The following is a 13,621-nucleotide window of genomic DNA, read 5'->3' as shown; positions in this document are numbered from 1 at the left end:
TCGGCGCCGGGCAAAAGCAGAGTCAATATGGCGTCCGCGGAGCTGCCGCGCAAGAGGAGGCACGGCGAGGGAGAGGAGGGCGAGGCGAAAGGAGAGGAAGGGTCGGAGGAGGAAGGAGGGAGAGAAGAGGAGGGAGACCGCTGGGTGGGCCCTTTACCTGGGGAGGCCGTGCAGGTGAAAAAGAGGAAAGGTAAGGGCTGGGGGTGAGGAGCGGGGTGTCAGCCTCGCTGAACAGGGCGACTCTTCTTCAGCACTTCGTCCCTCCTCGTGTTTCCTTCGGAGCCTCTGGTGTCGGGTGATTCGCTGCACGTTCCTTGGAGACGTGTTTAAATTGAGTTGCAGGCAGACCAAGGCTACCTGCCGCCCAGTGTGGGCACTGTGCTTGCGGATACCTGGCTCGGTGGTCATGATCTGTACGTAACTAACTGTTCAGGGTGTTGCGAGGGGCAGCTGTTATGTCTCCTTTGCGCTATTGACGCTTCTGACTTGACATGCTCTGCCTTTCTTGACATCCCCCGTAAGAGTGAAGCAGTTCTGTACGTGATGCTTAAAAAGGTAAAGGTGAAGGACCCCTGGCAGTTAAGTCCAGTCGCAGACGACACTGGGGTTGCGGTGCTCATCTCGCTTTACTGGCGGCGTTTGTCCGCAGTCAGTTTTTCCAGGTCATGTGGCCAGCATGACTACGGAACACCGAAACCAGAGCAGCGCACGGAAACACCATTTATCTTCCCACTGGAGTGGTACCTATTTATCTACTTGCACTTTTGGCATGCTTTCGAACTGCTAGGTTGGCAGGAGCTGGGACCAAGCAACAGGAGTTCACCCTGTCGCAGGGATTCGAACTGCAAATCCAAGAGGCTCAGTGGTTTAGATCACAGCGCCACCCACGTCCCTGCACGTACTTACCTGGCAGTAAGTCCCCCTGAAAGCACTGGTGCTTACTTCTCAGTAAATGTGGTTTGAGTTAGGTTACAAGTTAAATAATAGCGTACCGGGCTGGAATTTCCTTCTCCTGTACTGTTGTGGCTTAAATATCGCTGCATGCATTTTTCTGTATCCCCAAATTTTCTTGAGATTTTAAAATTCATTTTAAGTGGCACAGGTGGGGGTTCACATGTTTAAATGTATCTGTGTACACATGCATGCATGCAAACAATCCCTTCACTCAGCTTTATTTTTATGGATACTTAAATCATGAGAGCAGTCTGAAGTAGTGCAGTCCAAGCACAATTTTGCTGCTTGTGTGACAACTAGGGCTGCAGTTATGTATACACTTGTTTGTGTTGGAATCAAGCCACATATAAAACTATGATACAGCTACACAGCTGTTCTCATACCACAGTATTGAAAAAGAAGTTTGTTCAGTTTGGTCTCTTTTAAATCAAAATAATTTGAATAACATTTTTGAAACAGAATACAATTTTTAGGAAACAATATTTCTTTATTTATAGTTCTTGAGTTTGAACATGTCTACCTGGATAATCTCCCCAGTGCTTCAATGTATGAACGCAGTTATATGCACAGAGATGTCATCACACATGTAGTATGTACTAAGTAAGTCTTTTTTTCTTTTTCTATTTAAAGTATTGTAGAATTGGACTGGATGTATGTTTCAGGAATTGCATCCTGCCTAAAGAGTGCTTCATAACATTCCTGGATTGCAGGGGGTTGGACTAGATGTCCCTTGGAATCCCTTCTAATGCTACAATTCTATGCTTCTATAAGTGCAGCATAGCTCATCCTGCTTTTTAGCTCCAAGCTTAAGGAGGAAGGTTGTGACATGTCTTTGTTTCATTGAGTCTGTTTCGAGCATCTCTGAAGTGCGGCACAACTGTAAGAACCATCTCTAGAGTTCCAAACTCTGTAGGAGGACTTGAGACAGTCCATGTTATAATATGCTTTGGAGACTCGCCCAAGTGACCTTATAAAGCCCAGTGTGAAATGGAATAGCATCTCTAAGGTTCAGCATGTTGTATTAAATCTCTTCCCTCTCTTTGGGTAGTCCTAGTGACTGCACCTGTGATTGGCTTTGCAGACTAGCCAGAAGCTGCAGACTCCTGTGGAAGGTTGCTAGTGAAGCAGAGATCTAGGTTTGTGGTTCTTTTATACAGTAATATGAAAGTTATATACTTGTACCTGCAGGACTGATTTTGTAATAACAGCCAGCCACGATGGGCATGTCAAATTCTGGAAGAAAGTAGAAGAGGGAATTGAATTTGTTAAACACTTCCGTAGCCATTTAGGTAAGTTACTGTGTTTTCTTTTTCTTTTTTCAAAAAGAATATATGATTATTTCATCATTTAAATATGCTTTATATCACACTTTAAAAATCCATACCATATTTTAAAAAATGGGTTCTCTAAAGTTACTTAGCTTGAGTGATTAGTTTTTGTGAAATGCACCAGTAGGGTAGCCAGATGACAGTGGGTAGACAGTGCTCCTGCGCCTTTAATAGTTGCGTAGAAGACGACATTTCAGCTGGTGTACCTTGCATGACAGGCAGCACCTGATGAAATTTCCTCTTCTACTGGTGCAAGAGTCCTGTCTTCTATTTGCTGCTGGTATGTACTGGGCTTCTGAGCTCTCTCTTCTTCAAGCCCTGGAATCACCTAAAAACCCTTCTTGAAAAATGGCTTTTCAATATCAAATCAGATACTATATGGAGAACTGAGATCAGAAGACTGCAGAAGCTCTCAGTCCATATTGTGATCTTTGAATCCCAGCCTTCTAGGGCCATTTTATACATGACTATTCAGAAATAAATCCTACTGAGTTCAAAGGTACTTTATCTGTCCCTGCAGCTTTAGTCTGTGACATAATTCCATCTGAAGCATTTATATAGCAATTATGATTTTGTTCAAATTTTTTCTCAAATGAAGAGAACTTACTCTCTGTAAGTAGACTATTTCCTTTCTTTTGCTCACAATAGGTGTTATTGAGAGCATTGCTGGTAGTTCAGAAGGTGCATTATTCTGCTCTGTTGGGGATGATAGAGCAATGAAGGTTTTTGATGTGGTGAACTTTGATATGATCAACATGCTGAAACTTGGGTAAGTCACTCTTCTTTTTTAATGGTCCTGGTAGATTTCTTAGTGCTTTAGAATACTTCTGTCTAAGAGGTAATTGGTTGTGACTGATTATGGTACACAAATAACGGTGAAATGTCTAATTGCTGGCATACTTTTAATAAAGGAGCAGGAAAGAATACAGCAAGCAAATACAGGGCTGTATTACATTGCATATAATCATGAATTGTGAGGGGGAAATTTATCAGGAAAAATGTAAAGCAAACTACAGTACTTATTTTAAAGTTGCAGTTATTTTGTTGAATTCAGACTCCTTGAGATAAGACATTGAAGAAAAATAAGTATTACACTCCTCCTACAGCCTTACAAGTGCTGCAAAGCACACCCAGAGTTTCTACTTAATGCATGCCAGTTCAGGTGGAGTCTTGCATGAAAAAGAGATGCATGTGCCGAGCTGCCCACCTCCATTAAAGTAGCTGGGGAAATTAATGTATCTGTGAGCTTCTTATGTGTTCTTCAGAGTTCATGTCACAGGTCATGCATATGTGTGGGGAGAAGGTCCTTGGTGCAGTCTGTATGAGAAAGAGAATTTATGTCCTGCCATTCTTGTTTCTCCCTCTTAAAAAGAGAAATTTTAAACACAATGAAAAATGCTGGTGATGCCACAGGTGTTAGATTAGAATGCTGTCCACATGCAGGTCCCAACACACCCAATGAAGATCATGCTTACTTACATCACTGTAGTCAGTGGGATTGACCTACCAAGCATGATTAGGATTTTATTGTTTCAGTCCAATCCTGTGCAGTGATTTACTGAGAATTTCTGTTAAGTGAGTGTTCGTAGGATTTCCCCATGTGACTTGGGAGTGAGTTTTATTTAACACAGTGGGGATTACTTCTGAAAAAACTGCATAGATACGGGTTGCAAGTATAGTTAGCAAAATGCTAAACTGATTTTTAAAATGTCTTTTACAAAACAGTTCATGCTGGACTGTAGCTTCATGTAGGCTAAACAGAATAGCTTCATGAACTGAATAAAATGAAAGTGATTGCTCTACAGAATAGGAATTATTATAATATTTGTTAATGAAATGGTCATCTTGTAGGAAATAATATGTTTTGCCTAAAAACCTTGTTAAATTAAAGCAATATTTCAAAATATTATAGAGAAAAATTATTCCGTATGTTTTGATTATTATTAGCTTTTTTATTTAGACTATTGAATTTAAATATTTAATCTATATTCCTAAAATCATGCCAATCCATATTCTTTTTGTTTTAGCTACTACCCTGGCCAGTGTGAATGGGTGTATTGCCCAGGAGATGCAATATCTTCAGTTGCAGCGTCTGAGAAGAGTACTGGGAAAATATTCATATATGATGGTCGAGGAAACAATCAGCCACTTCACATTTTTGATAAGCTTCACACATCGCCTCTTACTCAGATACGACTGAACTCTGTCTATAAAGTCATAGTATCATCTGACAAGTCTGGAATGATTGAATACTGGACTGGGCCTCGCCATGAATACAAATTTCCCAAAAATGTGAATTGGGAATATAAAACAGACACTGATTTATATGAATTTGCTAAGTGTAAAGCATACCTAACTAGTATATGTTTCTCCCCTGATGGCAAAAAAATGGCTACTATTGGTTCTGACAGAAAAGTCCGAATTTTCAGATTTTTGACTGGGAAACTGATGAGGGTCTTCGATGAATCTTTGAGTGTAAGTATATATATATTTCAGCTTTCAGTTACTTGCCAGTACAGATGATATTTTTTTTATTTCTTTCACAGATGAGAAATACATATATACAAATTGTCCTCTATAAAAGGAATATTTTCAGCCTTACATTGTAATATCTGTTTAGCATTATTACTACACTGGTGATTTATTATTCTTTTAGTTATACTCCTCAGAGTATGTGGGGTAATAGACTGTAATAAAGATTCTGATAAAAATGGATACCATGAAGTTAACAAGGAAAAAATAAATGGTATTTTTAGAAGACTTTATTGTTCTTACAAATGTTAACTGAATTATTTTTATTGTGCTTTCTAATCAAATTTTATTACTTTTAATTTGCTTCAACTCACATTACTTAACTGTCTAAATACCATAACCTTGTCAGATGCTACATCCAATATATGAATTGCCAACATTTTGCTATACATGTTGAAGTATGTGTTTTAATTGTGTCAAGACACATGTAACTAACATTGTTGTATGTTACATAAAATGACCTCATTAGCACTTAATACTAAACTGTGTTTTGTTTAGCCAAAATGTGGCTCAGCAGAGTGACCATAATTTGTTTCTGGCAAGAAACCATGATGTGAAGCCGTGGATTCTTGTGGGCTTATAAACCATGGCTTGTTTAAATTCTGGTTTGATGTTATATTTTAACCATGCTTAACCATGGCTTGTTTGACCATCTCACGTTAAATACTGTCAATCTACAGAGGCAAGAGCAGCTGGAAAACAAACCAAGCTTTGGAGAAATAAGTCATGTTTTATTAGCTCATTTATGAGACTTGTGTTTTGAACAAATCATGGTTAAGTCAAGCCATGGTTTAGAGTTATGTGCAAACACAGCATTTATGTGCATACTCAGTCTCCTTTGCACGTGAATAGAGCACATGAATAGATGTGGCATCTCCATAAAAATAATTCTGCCAACATTCCTAAACTCTTGCAGATAAAACTATACTAAACTAAAAACCAATGTAGCCTACTGCAAAATAAATAAGAAAGAATTTAGGTGTTGTGTTTGATGGGCTATATTGATTTATTCATTGAACTTATAACCATTTCATTATATGTCTCAAAGCAGCTTACAGAAAAAATTAACATGCATTATACAGAATTTATTAAAAATAAATCCAAGTCAAGTTATACACATATTATAGGTAGATGTCTTGTTTCTGTAGATGTTTACTGAGCTGCAACAAATGAGACAACAGTTGCCTGACATGGAATTTGGTCGGCGTATGGCTGTGGAGCGGGAGCTGGAAAAAGTGGATGCTGTCAGGCTAATTAACATCATTTTTGATGAAACTGGACACTTTGTGCTCTATGGGACAATGTTGGGAATCAAGGTCATAAATGTGGAAACAAACAGGCAAGTCTTGCTCTTATTATTTCATGTTAGCTGTACGTATGTTGTTTTGTTCAGGGATTTTCAAGAGAATTTTAAAGAAAGCTCAGCCTTCATAGGCTCTTTAATTACTCCAAACTGATACATAATACAGTTAAATAGAATTGAGTTGGCATTACTCATTGGGAGTGCTATAGCTCAGTGGTAGAACATCTGCCTTGCATGCAGAAGGTCCCAATTTCAAACGCTGACATCTCCAGGTAGGGCTAGGAGACACTTCTGTCTGAAATAGTGGAGAGCCCTTGCCGGACAGTGTTGACTGTACTGAGCTAATTGGATCCAATGGTCTCACTTTGTATAAAGCAGTTTCCTCTGTTCCTATGATCCATGTTAGTTAATTTATATGATTAGTGCCACCTGATCTACTAGTAAAATGCTTACCATCTTTTATCACCTATGGGGAATAATGTATGCTTTTCAGAAAGTAAGCTCTGATATTTTGGTAGTTTGTCTGACAATCACAACTCTGCTATGTAGGTGAATAGCCATGGTTTATTGTTGGCTTATAAACCATGACTTGCTTAAACTCTGGTTCGAACCCCACATCCCACCCACCCCCTGATATAGTAGTCCTGTGACAGGTTTAGAAGAAAATGGCCTCGTGAGTTAAATTGTACTCCCTTGAGATCAAGGTTAGCTCACGGAATGGAGGCCCACCCCCACCCCCACCCCCCAGATGTAAAGATTCAGTGCCCAGTTTCACATTCCTGCTGAATGATGATAGGGGACTATCCACATAATTTGCAGATTTCCATTGGTTAAATGATTCCAGATCATACATTTTCATCAGCTACCCATTTGGGACCCATAATATGAGAACTGATACTTTAGATCAGCTTTCTGATGTGTTATAACTGACACTTTTTCATTGTCCATTTGTATTAAGAGTATTACTTCCAAATATGTTTGTTAGGAACATAACAGCCCTGCTGTATTGGGCCAGAAGTTTACCTAGTTTCTAAGCTCACAGTGCCTTCCAGAAGGTCATCGATATCCCTATGATGTACTGGGGATCTTTGCTTCCAAATTAATCCAGAAATTAATATGATGTTTGGATGCAGGGTGCTCTGAAATATTACATATTAAAGGCAGGCTACATAATGATTTTGAAGTTCACGAATTTCCCTTTCCTGTATGTAGATGTGTTAGAATCCTAGGCAAACAGGAGAACATCAGGGTCATGCAACTGGCTCTGTTCCAAGGTGTCGCAAAGAAACACCGTGCTGCTGTTACAGTAGAGATGAAAGCATCCGACAACCCCGTTCTTCAGAATATCCAAGCTGATCCAACAATAATCTGCACCTCCTTCAAAAAGAACAGATTTTATATGGTAAGTTTATACCAGGGGATCTAGCTGGCAGTTTTCCCACCCCCTGTAGGCTACAGTGGTGCCCCGCAAGATGAACGCCTCGCAAGACGGAAAACCCGCTAGACGAAAGGGTTTTCCGTTTTGGAGGCGCTTCGCAAAACGAATTTCCCTATGGGCTTGCTTTGCAAGACGAAAATGTCTTGCGAGTTCCTGCGGGGTTTTTTCCCTCCCCCCCCCTTTTCCTAAGCCGTTAAGCCGCTTATCAGCTGATCCGCTGATAAGCCGCTTAACAGCTGATCGCTAAAAGCCGCTAAACCGCTAATAGCGCTAATCCGCTAAGCTGTCAATGGGCTTGCTTCGCAAGACAAAAAACCGCTATACGAAGAGCCTCACGGAACGGATTAATTTCGTCTTGCGAGGCACCACTGTACTTTTAGCGGATGGGTTGTGCTGCCCATCTTTCAGTCACCTAAAGTTGCCAAGTGATTCCCCCCCCCTTTTTTTGATAGCCTTTGATATAATACTCTTCACATGTCTTACAACTTGGTTCTAATTCTAATATGAATTTTAGTATATTTTTGTACTTCCTTATACCAAACAACTAGGGTGGGGATGTCTTGTTGACTATTTCATTCAGAGAACTCCGCTTGAGGTGAATATGCAGTAGAAACCTTCAAAGATACAGGGGCCACAGAAGCATGTCTTTAAAGCTAAGGCTAAGTTTAGCTCACATAAAAACTTAATATTTTTTGTTGAGATTTTTGCTGAGATGTTGACAGTCTTCAGATATTCTGAAAATATGCCAAAGGGTAATTCTTTTCACTTGGCATAGGACCAGAAACAGTTTGCGAAGTACAGGAAGACAGGAAGCCTTTCAGTTCAGCAACATAATATGGTGCCTGGGAAGCCTATCACTAGTTAGGAACAATATGTCTTTGGAACTACAGTGTATGATCCTTCCAATTCCATTAGTCAATAAGAGAAACAAGGATGTTGCTGCTATCTTGTCCTTCAGTTTACCAAACGTGAACCAGAAGACACCAAAAGTGCAGATTCTGACAGAGATGTATTTAATGAGAAGCCATCTAAAGAAGAGGTCATGGCAGCCACTCAAGCTGAAGGACCCAAGCGAGTTTCTGATAGTGCCATTATCCACACAAGCATGGGAGATATACATGTCAAGCTCTTCCCTGTTGAGTATGTATATGACTACTTTTATATTTCATTCCATTTTTAATAAAGATTCTCATTATCTTGAGCTACTGTTGGACCATTCACTACCATCATTGACAGAGCTGCACCTTTTCCCTTGGTTTGCTTATGTTCCATTCCCTCATATCTATGGCACCACCATTTTTGTTCTGGTAAACCATTTTTACTGCTACTGCTTTCTCCTACATTGTGACAAAAGGAAGAAGCTTGTAAGCTTTCCTTTTTTCCATAACAAGAAGGCAGTTTTAATTTGTAATATGCAAAATGAGTTACAGAATGTGATCGTGAATGAAGAGTTGTCTTCCTACTGAATGATCTGCCAGTTCTTTATGGATATTGATAGCTGCAGTCAAGCGCTCTCAGTTTCACTAGAGCATCTACAAATACGGACTAATTCAAAACATTACCCTATTCCAGTGCACTAAGTACTATACTAACATCTAATACCTTTTAACTGCAGGTGTCCCAAAACAGTGGAAAACTTCTGTGTACATAGTAGGAATGGCTACTACAATGGCCACACCTTTCACCGCATAATCAAGGTAATTTTGGTATTAGTAACAATATTTCTGTGTTCTCAAATGTTGTTGAGCTCATTAGATAAACAGGGCTGCAATGTCTTTAATTTTTCCTGTCCCATAATGGCTTATGCACATCTTAATAAGTCCTTCCCTACTTGTGGATTTTGTATTTGCTAATGTCCTGCTAATGTCCTGAAGGATTTTGTGCAGAATTCCAAAACTGTAATCACAGCATATCAATCTGGGATACAGTGGTGTCACCACAGTAGATAAAATGGATAGACATTTTTTCTCCTTTCTTGGTAAAACTGAAATTTGGATCTCTTAATGACACTGGTTAATAGTAGATTAGAGTCAGACCAAAAAAAGTACTTCACACAGTGCATAATTAATTTTCAAAATTTGTTGCTATGAGATGTGGTAATCGCACTGGGCTTTAAAAATGGGTTTTGGCACATTCACAGAGGATAAGGCTACATCTATGGATGGTGGTCCTGATGGCAGTATGGTACTTCCTGGTTCAGAGGCTGTATGTTTCTGAGTATCAGTTCTGGAAACAGCAGCAGGAGAAGGCTGTTGTCTTCAAGTCCTGCTTGTGGGCTTTCTGGAGGCATCTGATTTAGCCACCATTTTAAGCAGGATGTTGGACTGTGCCTAATCCAGAAGGGCTGCTAATGTCATAAATTGTGATTTTTCTTTCTCCCCCTCCAAACGTAGGGCTTCATGATCCAAACTGGAGATCCTACTGGAACTGGAATGGGAGGTGAAAGTATCTGGGGAGGAGAATTTGAGGACGAATTTCACTCAACTTTGCGACATGACAGGCCCTACACACTTAGTATGGCTAATGCAGGACCAAATACCAACGGCTCACAGTTTTTTGTAACAGTCGTACCAACTGTAAGTACCATGTCTGATGTCTTAACAGTGGTCATTGAATTGCCTCTTTGTGAGTAGCAAAAGTTTTGAGGCTGTTGGTAGATGGTAGGGTGTTCCATTGTGTCTGTTGTCTACTATAAGGATGAGGAAGCCTATGGACTTTCAGATGTTGAACTACAACTCCTGTCATCTCGTGACTATTGATCATGCAGGCCTTGCAATGCAAGTTATAGTCCTGTAACCTAAACATCATGTTTCCCGTCCCTGGTCTACTTGGGGGTTATAGGGGAAGGAGCTGAAGGCAGCCACCATATCACATTAGCTGCAGAAAAACATTATTGTTATACTTTGTTTCCCTGAACAGATGAGGTAATAAGCCTGTACGTGGCCTGTACCATTTCAGTTGTGGGTGGGAGCACCCATGATTGAATGCTTCTTAAGAGACCCAGCATCTTTTGCTGCCCTTGACAGCCAGCTAGAATTTGTTACTATATGCTGTGCCTTATCTCCCAACTCAACAGAGTAGCAGAATCTTCTCTGATGTGGAATTGGGCTTTGAGAGCACTTGGAGGCATTGAGTTTGGCTATACTGTGATACTTCCAAAGCTTACCACAATTGCAGGAATGAGCCCCTACCCTTCTGCTGGGCTTATGAGAACAGCAAGGAGACACATTGTTGTACAGGGTGTGTCCTTTAAAAGAGGCCCCGTGGATACAGAATACACATGTTCCACAGGGCCTCTTTTAAAAGACTCACCCTGTATATGTAACTCTGCTTCAGAGGGTTTGGAGAAGCAGGAAGAAGTTTGAAGTGCATCAGCATCCCTCTGAAACCAGTGCAAAATTGGATATGAGCTATTGCCCAATTCTCATTTTTTGTGCATATGTCAGGTTAAGAGATGTTGGCTATTAACAAACCCCTATGTTCCTCTGCAGACACTGGCTGAAAAGTCCAAATGGAGTAGTGCTCTGTAACACAGCTCTAATCTGATTACTTTTTTTACATTAAAAACATATCTTGCCCTTCTTCTGAGGTGCTTGTGACATCCTATCTGTTTTATTCTTGCTACTACCGGATCCGGAAGCCGGGACTGAAAGATAGTGATTGACCCAGTTCAAGGCTGAGTTTCCATCTGAAGGCAGGGGTCCCTGGGCCAAGTCCAACTCTTGTCTTTCTTCCACTAGATAGGCCTCATTCCTGAATGACTTGCATCCAGTGTGGCTGGGCAGGAAACTTTCTAGGTCAGGTCTCTCCCACCCCCCTCTGTTATCCACTGGCAGGATAACATAGACATGGGGAGAGGTTTTAACATCAAACCTACTACCCAGCTGCTCTCCTGGCTGCTTACCATCAAGAGATGAGTTATCTGTTTCATATTATTGTTATGTTCTGTTATATGCTGCCTTGTGAACCACTAGATTGGAAAGGGGGATACACATATTTAATATAAATAGCTTAAATACTGTATTTTTTGCTCTATAAGACTCACTTTTTCCATCCTAAAAAGTAAGGGGAAATGTGTGCGCGTCTTATGGAGCGAATGCAGGCTGCACAGCTACCCCAGAAGCCAGAACAGCAAGAGGGATTGGTGCTTTCACTGCGCAGCGATCCCTCTTGCTGTTCTGGCTTCTGTGATTCAGAATTTTTTTTTCTTGCTTTCCTCCTCCAAAAACTAGGTGCGTCTCATGGTCTGGTGCATCTTATAGAGCGAAAAATACGGTAATCTGTTTGGTGAGAAGGTAGCAGGATTTAGTTCTCCTACCCGCCCCCCCACCAAATGATCAAAACTTGTCCACAACCTAATGTGTGCACAGAAATTGTAAAGGCAGTACCAGTTTTGTGTTTATGGTTCATTATCCAGCTTGGGATATATCTGTGGAAACTGCTTCCGTGCACATGCAGCCTTTTGAAGAGTTAAACGTGTCGGCAAACAAGCAAGCATTAAGTGTAATAGTGTTTACAGAGATCCCGTTAGCGATAGTTTACATCACAGAGTTCTCAGTATAGTAACTTGAGATTTAATTGTAATTTTCTCTTTCTTTTGCTCCATCAACTTGATATATTGCCTTGCACAGCCATGGCTGGACAACAAACACAGTGTATTTGGAAGAGTATCTAAAGGAATGGAAGTCGTTCAGAGAATTTCAAATGTGAAAGTCAACCCCAAAACTGACAAGCCCTATGAAGATGTCAGCATTATTAATATCACAGTGAAATGAAATAAGAGTTTTAAAGAAACCTTGCAATTAAGGGACTTCAAAAATGATGCACTTCGTATGTTTTTCTGCTGTGGAAAGGTTGATACCTGTTCTGAAACTTTCTAATCATTATGTGTCCGAGGTGCTCTCAGCTGTATCTTTTTTAAAAATGTTTTTTATACAAAAAATAAAAGCCAGCCATGTTAGAAAAGTATGTATCTTGTGTATATATTGCAATGGTTTCTAGTATGGAAAATGCTGCAGCATTGCCAGCAGTTCTATTCCAGCACTGAAATATTTTTGTGTCTTCCAACTCGTTACCCACAAAATAGAATGGGGGAAAAAGGTTTTTTTGGGGGTTTTAAATGTATTTAATTGCAAATACAACATGTAACCATAATCATATTACTGTGCATTCTTGACAATAAGAATCTCTTTATACTAAATAACATACAAAACAAGTGATAATTTGAGCCGCTGATAATCGCTAATACTAAATAGGTATCATTTAGGTTTTGAGTGGAATGGTTATAAAAGGATTAGAGTGATTTGTCCCTTTCTTAATCCATTGTTCTTGAAATTTGAGCAAGATTGGGGAAAGTTCATCTTTTTTCCCCTGGCAGATGGTTGCAGAGTGTGTACATTCCTATTTGGGGGGCAGCAAAAGTGCATAACCTTGCGACAAACCAGTGCCAGATAATTGCCTACTTCCATTCATCAGCTTCCCTCCTTCATGGGGTGGAATCCCTGCAGTCTGTCTGCAGGAGAAAAGCAAAACTGTTGCTTCAGTTCAGGGTGGGTTCATTGAAGAACTTGGGGGATGAGACGGGGCAGGAGGAACGATCTCTCTCTCGGCACTAGATGGCACTAATGAGGAAGTGGTTCCCGCAACTTGCAGTTTCTTAGAAGTGCTTGGCTTGGAAGAAGAGCAAGTGAGCTAAATATCTTAGCTGTGTTGAGGAAAAGCAGAAGGGGAACCCAGAGAGGGGAAGGAGGGTGAGAACCATCCCACTTTACTTAAGCCTCTTCATTGCTTTCAGGGGTTGTCTCAAGAAAACCTTGCTTCAGTAATCCCTGGAATTATGAGAACAGTGAGTGGGGTGGCTGTCATTTGCCAGCATTACCTAGGCACCTCCACTGGCTTCTGGTTTCAAATTTATCTATTAGCTTCAGACTGCAGACTATCCATGCATATCGGCCAGTTTCCTTTCACTCATCACCTTCATTTTGTGCCCCAAGACTAACTGAGGTCAACCTCTGAACATGCACACATGTGCCATTTGTTTTGACCACATTCTTATGTGAGCTGACA

General features: G+C 40.4%; 1 protein-coding gene across 1 annotated transcript; it reads left to right on the top strand.

Moving 5' to 3' along the window:
- Positions 1 to 11: 11 nt before the first annotated feature.
- Positions 12 to 12,520, top strand: PPWD1 (peptidylprolyl isomerase domain and WD repeat containing 1). The gene is made up of 11 exons (XM_079995545.1): positions 12 to 190; positions 1,452 to 1,554; positions 2,143 to 2,243; positions 2,931 to 3,051; positions 4,310 to 4,757; positions 5,963 to 6,153; positions 7,330 to 7,519; positions 8,514 to 8,695; positions 9,171 to 9,252; positions 9,949 to 10,131; positions 12,187 to 12,520. The coding sequence occupies exons 1-11, from the start codon at positions 28 to 30 to the stop codon at positions 12,328 to 12,330; spliced, it is 1,908 nt and encodes a 635-aa protein (XP_079851671.1). The 5' UTR covers positions 12 to 27; the 3' UTR covers positions 12,331 to 12,520.
- The last annotated feature ends 1,101 nt before the right edge of the window (positions 12,521 to 13,621 follow it).

The sequence above is a fragment of the Podarcis cretensis genome (genome assembly GCF_951804945.1).
Source record: "Podarcis cretensis genome assembly, chromosome: 11".
Classification (NCBI taxonomy): Eukaryota; Metazoa; Chordata; class Lepidosauria; order Squamata; family Lacertidae; genus Podarcis; species Podarcis cretensis.
This window is presented reverse-complemented; position numbering and strand designations above follow the sequence as displayed.

Bases quoted from the DNA above. Each gene is read 5' to 3' on its own strand.
- PPWD1 (XM_079995545.1), top strand. From the start codon at position 28: ATGGCGTCCGCGGAGCTGCCGCGCAAGAGGAGGCACGGCGAGGGAGAG. The intron at 7,520-8,513 runs GTAAGTTTATAC...CTTGTCCTTCAG, and splicing joins AAAAGAACAGATTTTATATG to TTTACCAAACGTGAACCAGA. The intron at 10,132-12,186 runs GTAAGTACCATG...TGCCTTGCACAG, and splicing joins TTGTAACAGTCGTACCAACT to CCATGGCTGGACAACAAACA.